At 40.9% G+C, this 11,878-nt stretch overlaps 2 protein-coding genes across 2 annotated transcripts; one reads left to right on the forward strand and one right to left on the reverse strand.

Annotated features, from left to right (window-relative positions):
• The first annotated feature begins 2,099 nt into the window (after positions 1–2,099).
• Positions 2,100–3,752, forward strand: LOC112223978 (dexamethasone-induced Ras-related protein 1). The gene is made up of 2 exons (XM_024387274.1): positions 2,100–2,498; positions 2,665–3,752. Exons 1-2 carry the CDS (start codon positions 2,240–2,242, stop codon positions 3,192–3,194), a joined length of 789 nt encoding a protein of 262 aa, XP_024243042.1. The 5' UTR covers positions 2,100–2,239; the 3' UTR covers positions 3,195–3,752.
• A 2,039-nt stretch (positions 3,753–5,791) lies between these two features.
• On the reverse strand, positions 5,792–6,954 carry LOC112223979 (mediator of RNA polymerase II transcription subunit 9-like). Its single transcript, XM_042306023.1, has 2 exons — positions 6,814–6,954; positions 5,792–6,360 (listed from the first exon to the last, which is right to left on the reverse strand). The coding sequence occupies exons 1-2, from the start codon at positions 6,876–6,878 to the stop codon at positions 6,144–6,146; spliced, it is 282 nt and encodes a 93-aa protein (XP_042161957.1). The 5' UTR covers positions 6,879–6,954; the 3' UTR covers positions 5,792–6,143.
• Positions 6,955–11,878: the final 4,924 nt, after the last annotated feature.

Below are 11,878 nucleotides of genomic sequence, written 5' to 3' on the forward strand. Positions count from 1 at the left end.
CACCAGTAACTAACCGGTTATAAAACGGTGATTTTTAACTCCATTTTAATGTGTCATGTCTTTGGTCTGCGTTCCAAGTCGTTTCTTAGAAATCCTTTGCCATGCTTTCGGAAATGGCTATTTTGTTTAACTCTGATGGAATGTCTCTTCTGCATCTCTCTCTCTCTCACACACACACACACACACACACACACACACACAATCATATTTATATAGTAGATATATAAACAATTTTCTGCATAGTTTTGTTCTAGTCTATTGCATAAAATAAAATGTATAAAAGGTTCACTTTCGTCTGATGTTTTTTTGGGGCCCTGAGTTCCATTGCTACATGCCTGTATTGCATTAGAGACCTGTGCACCAGGCTCAGGGTCAGAGAGACCCTGGATAAGTCATCAAGGGCAGGTCGTGGATACATTGGGTCACAGTGCCTATTTTTTCTGTGTTTCACCACCCACCAGGGGTTTTTCTGAGAGGCACGTTGCTTCTGCCCTCCAACTCAGATGGGATTGAAGTAACATACCTCATCTTTAGTATCTTTTCTCATACGTCTCCCTCAGAACCAAATTGACCATCTGACGCAATTATGGGAGATTTCAGTTCTGAGTTTCTGAGAAGACTGATAATTGGGTTCTTAACATGAGTACACCGTTTCCTTGAGCAGGTGCAGGTTGAAATAGTCATAGAGACACAGGTACATGCATGCACATATACAGATACAGGAAAACATGTAAGCACATATGTACGCATGTACACACACACACACTATGCATTATGCAGCCATACAAAACACACTAAATGCGGCAAAGTGATATTTTTCTTACTGACTGCTTCTATGGTTAATAAATCACACAAAGAACAATTGTATTTCACTACAATGTGTTTGCCAAAGCACCTGTGCTGGTTGCAACATGAGTGCCCCTTAGTGGTAGGCCTTGTAAATACACAAATGTTCTCCGCTTTCCACAAGAGGCTTATTTTGACTGGTGACTTGAATGAAGAACTATGCACAAATGCATTAATGGAGTGCACATTTCAAGTAATTGAATTAAAGCTGAAAGAGATAGTCTCCCAAATTACAAAATCGCATCTATAAGTGACTTCATTGACTGACACAATCAATTGGTATATACTTTAGGATGAATTGGACATGAAGTGCAAAAATCTTAATATTAGGTACTATTGGATTTGGGCCACAAATGCTAAACAGTTAGCATTTGAAACAGTGGTCAGGAATACAAAACCAAAGCATGGATTGTTGTCATACCTTGTCCATAGACTGCTTACAGGGTAAGGAGACCAACATGTAATTGTGTAATTTGGCTGAACTATCCCTTTAAAACATTTAAATGTATTAGTGTTAGCCTAATAGTAATCAACTGAGTGCGCAATTGAATAAAACTAGGCTACGTTTTGTTACACTTGAGTGAAATGAGTTTAGTGCAATGTCTGGAATGACAATTTAATTTTCACCTGGCTGAATGTGCATGGGCTTTTTAATTGAAAGCAATGTCTGAAACAGATCAATTGTAAAAGGGCAGATTGTGTAGGCCTACTGCTCTGATGCATTGGGAATGCCTGGTATGTAGAAGGCTAGGCTACTGCAGCCTATTTTGAGTCACATTATGTTCAAGTCCATCCTTTAGATTTGATATTACTAAAATTGTCCAAGGTTCAGTATCATTCCAAACAGAAGAAATACTGGCCAAATGTCAGAAAGAGTGTAATTATTAACAAAGTAGGCCTAATATTGCAGAAAGCGAGCATTACACACAATATTACTAACAACACACGACAAAGACTGACCAGGTGAATCCAGATAAATACTATGCTCCCTTATTGATATCACTTGTTAAATCCTCTTCAATCAATGCATAGGTTAATAAAGAAGGATTTTTGAGAAATGGATTGTGTATCCCCAAGGTAGTTAGTTGGTAACGCAGTTCTCATAGTCTCGTATTCCCTGGAACTGACAGATGCATCAGCAGGCACCTGTTACCCTTTCCCTTCTACTCAATAGAGCACTGAGTACCGTGACGTCGGGAGAGGGGAGGGCTCTGCTTTCAGTTTAAATAGCTGGCGATCCCCGTAGTTCAGACAGACTGAACAGAGCGCACTGAGAACTTTAAAACGATAGCCAACTGTTGAATCCAACTTTGGCTGAAAATAAAGGAAACGACGAGGGAGCACATATTGGAACCACTCTACGCACTCTTACTTCACAATCACGATCAAGAAAATGTCGCCTTCAGAGAACGACTTTGATATACCGGCGAAGAACTGTTGTAGGATGGTGATTTTGGGGTCCACCAAAGTGGGCAAAACAGCCATCGTGTCTCAGTTTCTGAACGGGAGATTCGATGAGCAGTATACGCCGACCATAGAGGACTTTCACAGGAAACTGTACAGCATTAAGGGAGATGTATACCAACTGGACATATTGGATACCTCAGGAAACCACCCATTCCCTGCCATGAGGAGACTATCCATACTGACAGGTAAATATCTTATTCCATCTCTGGTTATTGCAACTCAAATAGTGTGCATGTTCAATAACGCAATTTGTGCGTCTTTGTAGTTATTACGCGTTGAAATACTCTCGCATATGTCACTGTGTTTCATAGAAGCTCTGATACTAAATCCCTTTCTCTTGTTTCCATTCAGGTGATGTCTTTATCCTGGTTTTCAGCTTAGACAACAGAGACTCATTCGAGGAGGTTCAGAGGCTCAAGCGACAGATAATTGAGACCAAGTCTTGCCTAAAAAACAAGACCAAGGAGAACGTTGACGTGCCTCTGGTTATCTGCGGCAATAAGGGCGACCGGGAGTTTTGCCGGGAGGTGCAGAGTGAAGAGATTGAGCAGTTGGTGGCTGGAGATGAGCAGTGCGCATACTTTGAGATATCAGCCAAGCGCAACACCAACGTGGACCAAATGTTCCAGACCCTATTCACCATGGCCAAGCTACCCAATGAGATGAGCCCGGACCTCCACCGTAAGGTCTCGGTGCAGTACTGCGACATGCTTCGCACTAAGTCCCTGAAAAATAAGAACAAGAAAAACGATGGAGACGCGTATGGCATCGTGGCACCGTTCGCACGGCGCCCGAGCGTCCACAGTGACTTGATGTACATAAAGGAGAAGGCGATCGGTGGCGGGCAGGGAAAGGATAAAGAGAGATGTACTATCAGCTAGGACTATGAGATTAATTTTATGGAAGATATTGTAACCTAAAAGGATATGCTTCATTTGTGATGCACCTGACAGACGGGGTTTGGGCGCGCAAGGCTGCCCATGCCGCTTCCGTTGCCCTTAGTGGGGACACTTGAGACAGCGATGCGAAAGCTTATGAGCTCCAGGCGCAATGATACTGTCTAGATTCAACCTCTCCACAAACGTGGAAGCGCATGTTACATGTCCGCGAGACATTTAAAGAACGTTCGCTACTTTGTTCTGTTAGACCAGAGCCTTATGTGATGTGGCTTAAAATATTGTGAGATTATTCACAACAAATGTGTAAAATGTGTTGTTTAGACATCTTAAAACAGACAGGCGAGAAAACAGACTCCTGGCGTGGAGTACAATGTGAAAAATGTTGTTTACGTTTTGTTATAACATTTTATAACAGATAATTCAACTTGAATGTTGCAATCTGAACAATTTTATATTGTGAATGTATATTTATTTTATGTCGACGTCAACTTTTGCAAAGAAAGGAAGAAAAGAACTTAAAAATAAATACAAAAATCTGAATCTGCTGTTTCTTTATGCTTTTCTTCTCACAAGGTGTTTTGAAATGGCCCACTCTATTCACTCATGCCCTTGACCTAGTAGGCCTAGATACTGTGTCTAGGGAAACTACCTAGGCTAAACACCAAAGCATGAATTCATGAAATAAGCTGCAATGAGCAGTCTAGCATTCAAGACAGTTGAGAGCCAAATGGTCCCACACCACTAGTTTACAGATTGAGAAATAATTTAGCCTACTTGGATGTAAGAACTATAATTACCCAATAATGGGAACATAATTAGAGGACCATGCACTTTTTCACCTTTTGCATTATTGGCTTATTATAGACCTAACTAGTCCTAACACTGGGCACACACTGGTTGAATCAACATCGTTTCCACGTCTCTTCAATGAAATTACATTAAACCAACATGGAATAAATGTTGAATTGATGTCTGTGCCTAGTGGGAAAGTATACTGAACAAAAATATAAACGCAACCTGCAACATTTTCAAATATTTTACTGAGATACAGTTCTGAGGGCAAAGGGGGGTGCAATTTAATACTAGGAATGTGTTCCTAATGATTTGTACACTGAGTGTATTTTTAAAAAATACAAAAATAATTCTGAGTTAAAAGATTACACTCCTTGGGGACAAACACAAACATGATAAGAATGTATATCCTTGGCCTGTATGCCTCTGCCCACACCATGACACTGAAAATATAACAGCTGGTACATGTAATGTCCTACAAGAGAGCATCAACAGAAACAACAAGGCTTTCCTACGAGACTAAAGCACATACTGTAGTCCTGTTCTAAACCTTCAACCAACCAGAAACATCTCAACACTTGGACCCCCTTGTGGCCTCCCTAAATGTGGAGTATGAAATCATTCTTACATAACACATTTTTGCTATCATTCTTTTTTACATCTGTTATAAGACAGAAAATGCAAATAAATTGTTGAATGATTATGAACACCTTATTTTGCCTGCTAATGCCTGCAATGCAGTGAAGAAAACGATAACATCTAATGTAACTGGCCCCTCTAACAGTACAACTGCCCCCCCACCCACCCACCCACCCACCCAGTTGAAACGGTCTAGAACCACCACTGATTTCAGGATGTTGTGTAGCCCTGGAAATAATCAGAATTCATAGCTTGTCCCCAAAAAAATGGTCTCATGGCACAATTTACCCCAGGTATGGGGTAAATTGAGCCGCTGAACAGGGTAAATTAAGCAGCCTACAAATTCTGTACTGAATGAAATATTACTACTACCTTTTTAAAACCATGTCTATATTTATTTCCCAAACACAATTCAACACAATTACAATCACTTTTTCGTCTTTGAATAATTTTAAGCATTTTTTAACATAGTGTTTAAGTGTCAAGCCTGTCTTTTTTAAACACTTTTAACATAGGCCAGGCCTTGTTGTTACCTCATATCTCAGTGTACTTTCATGCTGTGTTTAAGACCTCCTATTGAAGGTTAGAGACCCCAACTGATGTATCGAACAATCTTAAAATTATTTCCTTTGGTTTAGATCCAAGCATCAGGAAACCGCTAACATAATACATTCATTTGACTTGCTGAAAATATTTTTTTCTGACTTAACTTTACCACTTTTTTCATGTGGTTTCTTCCTTGACACTCCATGAAATTATGACCTCTTCCTAAACATTTGGTAAAATGATAGGGTGACTCAACTTACCCCTTTAGCTCAACTTGTCCTGTAAATTCATACACAAGAACAGTGACATGCATGTCTTGAGTATGCCTATCCTGCAAAGACTGGGACATGATCTTTTACAACCGTTCCAATCAAAATAATTCCCCTGCCTTCTGTAACATTCTGTTCTTCCCCCTGGTTTAATGGCTGAAACGTGTAATTACAATGCTAATTAATATGCAGTTCTCTCTTGGCAGACGACTGCTTTGTGTTGGTACTTCAATGGGCTAGGCCTTTCCAGGAATTTGCTTTGCTATGTCTACCAATCATTTATGACTGAATACTTCAGATACCATCCACATAACTGAGAATAACAAAAAAAGGCCCAATGAAATGTGTTTATTTCTACAATACAACAATAAAATAAGCTAAATATACACTATTTAACACTTCTTATTGATAATAATTCTGTTCTACAATTGTGCGATATCAAACAGTCAGTACTTATCTAAATTGAAAGAAGCCAGGCTATGAATTCACTGAATGATGAACACATTTGGCATAAAAAAGGTCAGTCTTTTGTAGCCTGGTTAAACCAGACTGAACGCTGCACTTACCATTATTTAACTTGAAGTTAAACAACAGTGAAACCTAGCTAAATTAGTTTGGATGCCATACTTAGTTTTTTCAGACCATGCCCTGATAATCCATTCACCAAAATGTTGTCCCCATCCCACTATGATTTGGGAGAGTCAAACACACAGAGGCCCTTGTATTTTTGTAGGAGCTGTGTCTTGGTGTCCACCTTCTCTCTCATGGTCTTCAGCTGCTCCTGCTGCTCCCCAGGACTGGACTCTATCTCAGGCATGGCTAGGATCTTCTCCCTGGTCTCTTGAATTTTAGTCTTTAGCTTGGTCAGCTCTTGGTTCACATCCATACTGTCTTTATCCATGCTATTAGAAAGGGAGAAAATATTGAAACAATACTTTAGGCTACATAGCAGTTTCTTATGAAGTACAGCTTGTTGATGCTGCTGATCCCAGCCTTTGCAAGCAGCACGTAACGCCCTGGACCAAAGCTACTTAGCTATAGATGTAGTCATAATAATGCATACTAAAGTAACAAGGCACATGAGGCTTTGACAGATAAATTACCTCTCACTATTAACTATCCTATGCTCTGTGACTGCATCTATTATGTGCTGCGATATACCTAACACTTCAAAATCACAAGCAAAACAAACTATCGCTGGTAAGCTAGCCGGTTAGCGTTACCATGGTTCTAGCTAACTAAATAACGTTATCTTACTAACGTTGGCCTCACACGAGAGGAGTACACATAACCAAAAGCTTTATGTGAAGGGTATGGGAACATGCACAATAAAAAAAGCAGCAGAATTGATTTACCATTTTATAATATCAAGAATAAAAGGAAGCCAGGAGCAATCTTCATTTGTTGCCTCTACCTCCATTGCGTCTGCTAGAATAACTGAAACGTCATCAACAAGCGCTGGTACATGAGTCCGTTCCCCCTCTCCCTACCACGTACTTTATGCCGACAGTGAAACACACGCAACATGGTATGCTGCATTATCTGGATATGTCTGCAACAAAGTTCAACATTCACCTTCTGCTACCATCTACCAAGCCTTTTAAGCATGCAATTTGACACATACGTTCAATTAAATCCAACACAGTACGCACTGCAGCTGCCACTGCAACGCAAGGCTGCAAGACAAACACAGCTCCAATGGAAATGAATGTACTTCTGGTATACCAAAACCTATTATGCTTGGATCACACCGATAGTACATTGCGCAAAATGGTATGCAGCAGCAGCATCATCTGGATTTTTGTGCAACAAACGTTCAACATCCACCTTTTGCTACCATATTTTTGACTTAACACGTATTTTTCTTAAAACTGCATTGTTGGTTAAAGGGCTTGTAAGTAAGTAAGCATTTCACTGTAAGGTCTACTACACCTGTTGTATTTGGCGCATGTGACAAATACAATTTGATTTGGTGATAAATCCAATCTATGCACCACACAGAACACACTGCAACTGCAAATCAATGTTGCAAGGCAAACACAGCTTTCCATTCGAAATGAATGTACTTATGGTGTTCCAAAATGCAATGACACTGTCGGCGTGATCGAGGCGTTACTGTCTGTATGATTGAGGTGGTATTCAAACATCGGGAGTCTTCCGGGAAAGCTTGCGAAACAGACCAAGCGGGGTTTGGCTTTTGAGAAGTCAATGAAAGAAAACATATTCCTTATTTGTTCATTTTCTCGAAATTTAAAAGGCACTGTCTTAATGAACATGTTATTACCCCCAACCTCGTAAAAGTGACAAACTGGCATGTTTTCATTTTCGTCATAAGCTACTTTAAATCCCTTGATTTGACAGTCTGTACACGCGCAGTTCACCGCAAGACGACCGTTAGACACCATGACGTGTTTCTGTGCATGAGCTTGTCATCGCCTACAAGTGTGATCTGGGATTTCTATTGTAGAGGCAGTTTCTGCTTACTTTCATACTGTACTGTATTTGTTATAACCTCCTCTGTTGTAACAGATATTGCAGTTGCACAAGCAGGACAGATCTGTTCATGTACTAATCAGAACTAAAAACGTGAAGATTCCCGACTTGCTGGTTCGTTGAACGCAGCACGTGTATAACTACAACTAGTTAGACTAGCTAGACATGTTGAAAATTCAAGGTGTTGGGAGCTGCTAATTTTTTATAGCATTCAAATAGGCAGTTTATTCTCCTGAGATTTTTCTCCCAAGTTATGTTTTATAATTTATAGTTTCTCAGTTTTATTTTTCCTGGTTTTAGATTGTTTTATTTGATTTACTCTCAAAATGACAATTGTTCATAGAGAAACAACGAAATTTGACTTCCCCAGGCCTTGTAAATGCTTAAATCACATCAGAAGACACTTTTTTAAGGTCTGGAAGATTTGGCATCTGGTCCTTTGTGAGGAATGAGGAATGTGCTGTCTGATGTGTTAGTCTAGCAATGGTTCTGTACTGCTGCTGCTCATTTCATGGTAAAGTGTGAAAATAACAAATGATAAATACAAATTATATACTTACTCATATTATACACTTCTGCCAGGTAAGCCTACTTTGCAGTTAACATTTAATTGAGAAGGTTTAGGGGAAAGTATTTCTGTCAACCCACAAGATGGATATGACATCAACTGGCTACACACAAGAGTGATAGAAAATGTGCGCACCACACAGACAGATGGGGGGGCAATATTACTGTAAATTAATTGTCAGACATTGTTTTAGGTTTGGCTTTTTAAGCTAATAGTGGCTAACCAGGGGTGGGGTAATGTCAATGTTGTGTTGATGATTTTTTAAATTTTATTTTTATTTCACCATTATTTAACCAGTAAGGCCAGTTGAGAACAAGTTCTCATTTACAACTGCAACCTGGCCAAGATAAAGCAAAGCAGTGTGACACAAACAACAACAAAGAGTTACACATAAACAAATGTACAGTCAATAACACACACAAAAAAAAATCTATGTACAGTGTGTGCAAATGTTGAAGAGTAGGGAGGTAGGCAATAAATAGGCCCTAGAGGCAAAAAATAATTACAATTTAGCATTAATACTGGAGTTTTTAGATGTGAAGATGATGATATGCATGTAGAGATACTGGGGTGCAAAATAGCAAGAGGGTAAGTAATAATATGGGGATGAGGTTGTCGGGTGTGCTATTTACAGATTGGCTGTGTACAGATCTGTAAGCTGCTCAGACAGCTGATACTTAAAGTTAGAGAGGGTAGACTTCAGCTTCAGAGATTTTTGCAATTCGTTCCATTCATTGGCAGCAGAGAACTGGAATTAAAGGCAACCAAAGGAAGTGTTGGCTTTGGGGATGACCAGTGCAATATACCTGCTGGAGCATGTGCTATGGGTCGGTGTTGCTATGGTGACCAGTGAACTGAGATAAGGCGGGGCTTTACCTAGCAAAGACTTATAGATGACCTGGAGCCAGTGGGTTTGGCGACAGATATGTAGTAAGGGCCAGCCAACGAGAGCATACAGGTCGTAGTGGTGGGTAGTATATTGGATTTGGTGATAAAACGGATGGCACTGTGATACACTACATCCAGATTGCTGAGTAGAGTGTTAGGGGCTATTTTGTAAATTACATCGCTGAAGCCAAGGATCGGTAGGATAGTCAGTTTTACGAGGGTTAGTTTGGCGGCATGAGTGAAGGAGGCTTTGTTGTGGAATAGGAAGCCGATTCTAGATTTAATTTTGGATTGGAAATGCTTAATGCGAGTCTGGAAGGAGAGTTTACAGTCTAACCAGACACCTAGGTCAGAATCGTCCAGAGTAGTGATGCTAGTCGGGCGGGAGGGTGCGGGCAGCAATCGATTGAAGAGCATGCACTTAGTTTTACTAGCATTTAAAAGCAGTTGGAGGCCACGGAAGGAGTGTTGTATGGTGTTAAAGGTTGTCTGGAGGTTTGTTAGCACAGTGTCCAAAGAAGGGCCAGAAGTATACAGAATGGTTTCATCTGCATAGAGATGGATCAGAGAATCACCAGCAGCAAGAGCAACATCATTGATATATACAGAGAAAAGAGTCGGCCTGAGAATTGAACCCTGTGGCACCCCCATAGAGACTGCCAGAGGTCCGGACAACAGGCCCTCCGATTTGACACACGGAACTCTATCTGAGAAGTAGTTGGTGAACCAGACGAGGCAGTCATTTGAGAAGCCAAGGCTGTTGAGTCTGCTGATAAGAATGCAGTGATTGACAGTCGAAAGCCTTGGCCAGGTCGATGAAGACAGCTGCACAGTACTGTCTTTTATCGATGGCGGTTATGATATCGTTTGTGGCTGAGCGTGGTGCATCCATGACCAGCTCGGAAACCAGATTGCATAGTGGAGAAGGTACGGTGGGATTCTAAATGGTCGGTGATCTGTTTATTAACTTGGCTTTTGAATATTTTAGAAAGGCAGGGCAGGATGGATATAGGTCTATAACAGTTTGGGTCTAGAGTGTCTCCCCCTTTGAAGAGGACGATGACCGCAGCAGCTTTCCAATCTTTGGGGATCTCAGACGATACAAAAGAGAGTTGAATAGGCTAGTAATAGGGGTTGCAACAATTTTGGCAGATAATTTTAGAAAGAGAGGGTCCAGATTGTCTAGCCCAGCTGATTTGCAGGGATCCAGTTGAAAAGCATGGCTAACCATGGAAAAATGCTTGTTGAAATTATCGATTATCGTAGATTTATCGGTGGTGACAGTGTTTCCTGTCCTCAGCGCAGTGGGCAGCTGGGAGGAGGTGTTCTTATTCTTATTAGTGCTACAGGATGCAAATTTAAGTTGGAAAAAGCTAGCCTTAGCTTTCCTAATTGGACTGAGAATGCTGGTTCCTGACTTCCCTGAAAAGTTGCATATCGTGGGGGCTATTTGATGCTAATGCAGAACACCAAAGGATGTTTTTGTGCTGGTCAATGGCAGTCAAGTCTGGGGTGAACCAAGGGCTATATCTGTTCTTAGTTCTACATTTTTGGAATGGGGCATGCTTATTTAAGATGGAGAGGAAAGAACTTTTGAAGAATAACCAGGCATCCTCTACTGATGGGATGAGGTCAATATCCTTCCAGGATACCCGGGCCAGGTCGATTAGAAAGGCCTGCTCGCTGAAGTGTTTTAGGGAGCGTTTGACAGTGATGAGGGGTGGTTGTTTGACCGCAGACCCAGTACGCACACAGGCAATCAGGCAGTGATCGCTGAGGTCCTGGTTGAAGACAGCAGAGATGTATTTAGAGGGCAGGTTGGTCAGGATGATATCTAAGAGGTGCCCATGGTTACGGATTTAGGGTTGTACCTGGTAGGTTCCTTGATGATTTGTGAGATTGAGGGCATCTAGCTTAGATTGCAGGACGGCCGGGGTGTTAAGCATGTCCTAGTTTAGGTCACCTAACAGTACGAACTCTGAAGATAGATGGGGGGGGGGGGCGATCAATTCACATATGGTTTTCAGGGCACAACTGGGGGCCGAGGGGGGTCTATAATAAGCGTCAACGGTGAAAGACTTGTTTCTGGAAAGGTGGATTTTTAAAAGTAGAAGCTAGAATTGTTTGGGCACAGACCTGGATAGTTTGACAGAACTCTGCAGTAGATTGCAACTCCGCCCCCTTTGGCAGTTCTATCTTGTCGGAAAATTTTATAGTTAGGGATGGAAATTTGTGGAGTGGTTGAAAAACGAGTTTTAATGACTCAAACCTAAGTGTATGTAAACTTCCAACTTCAGATGTACTGTATGTAGATATTCTAAACTAAGGGTTGGGATAACTTTCAAATGTAGTAACAGGTCCATGTAGAATAAACAACCCTTTACACAGGGTTGGGTAGGTTACTTTCTAAATGTAATCTGTTAGAGTTACAAGTTACATGTCCAAAATTGTAATCAGTAACGTAACTTTTG

Source organism: Oncorhynchus tshawytscha, linkage group LG25 (genome assembly GCF_018296145.1).
Source record: "Oncorhynchus tshawytscha isolate Ot180627B linkage group LG25, Otsh_v2.0, whole genome shotgun sequence".
NCBI classification, from domain to species: domain Eukaryota; kingdom Metazoa; phylum Chordata; class Actinopteri; order Salmoniformes; family Salmonidae; genus Oncorhynchus; species Oncorhynchus tshawytscha.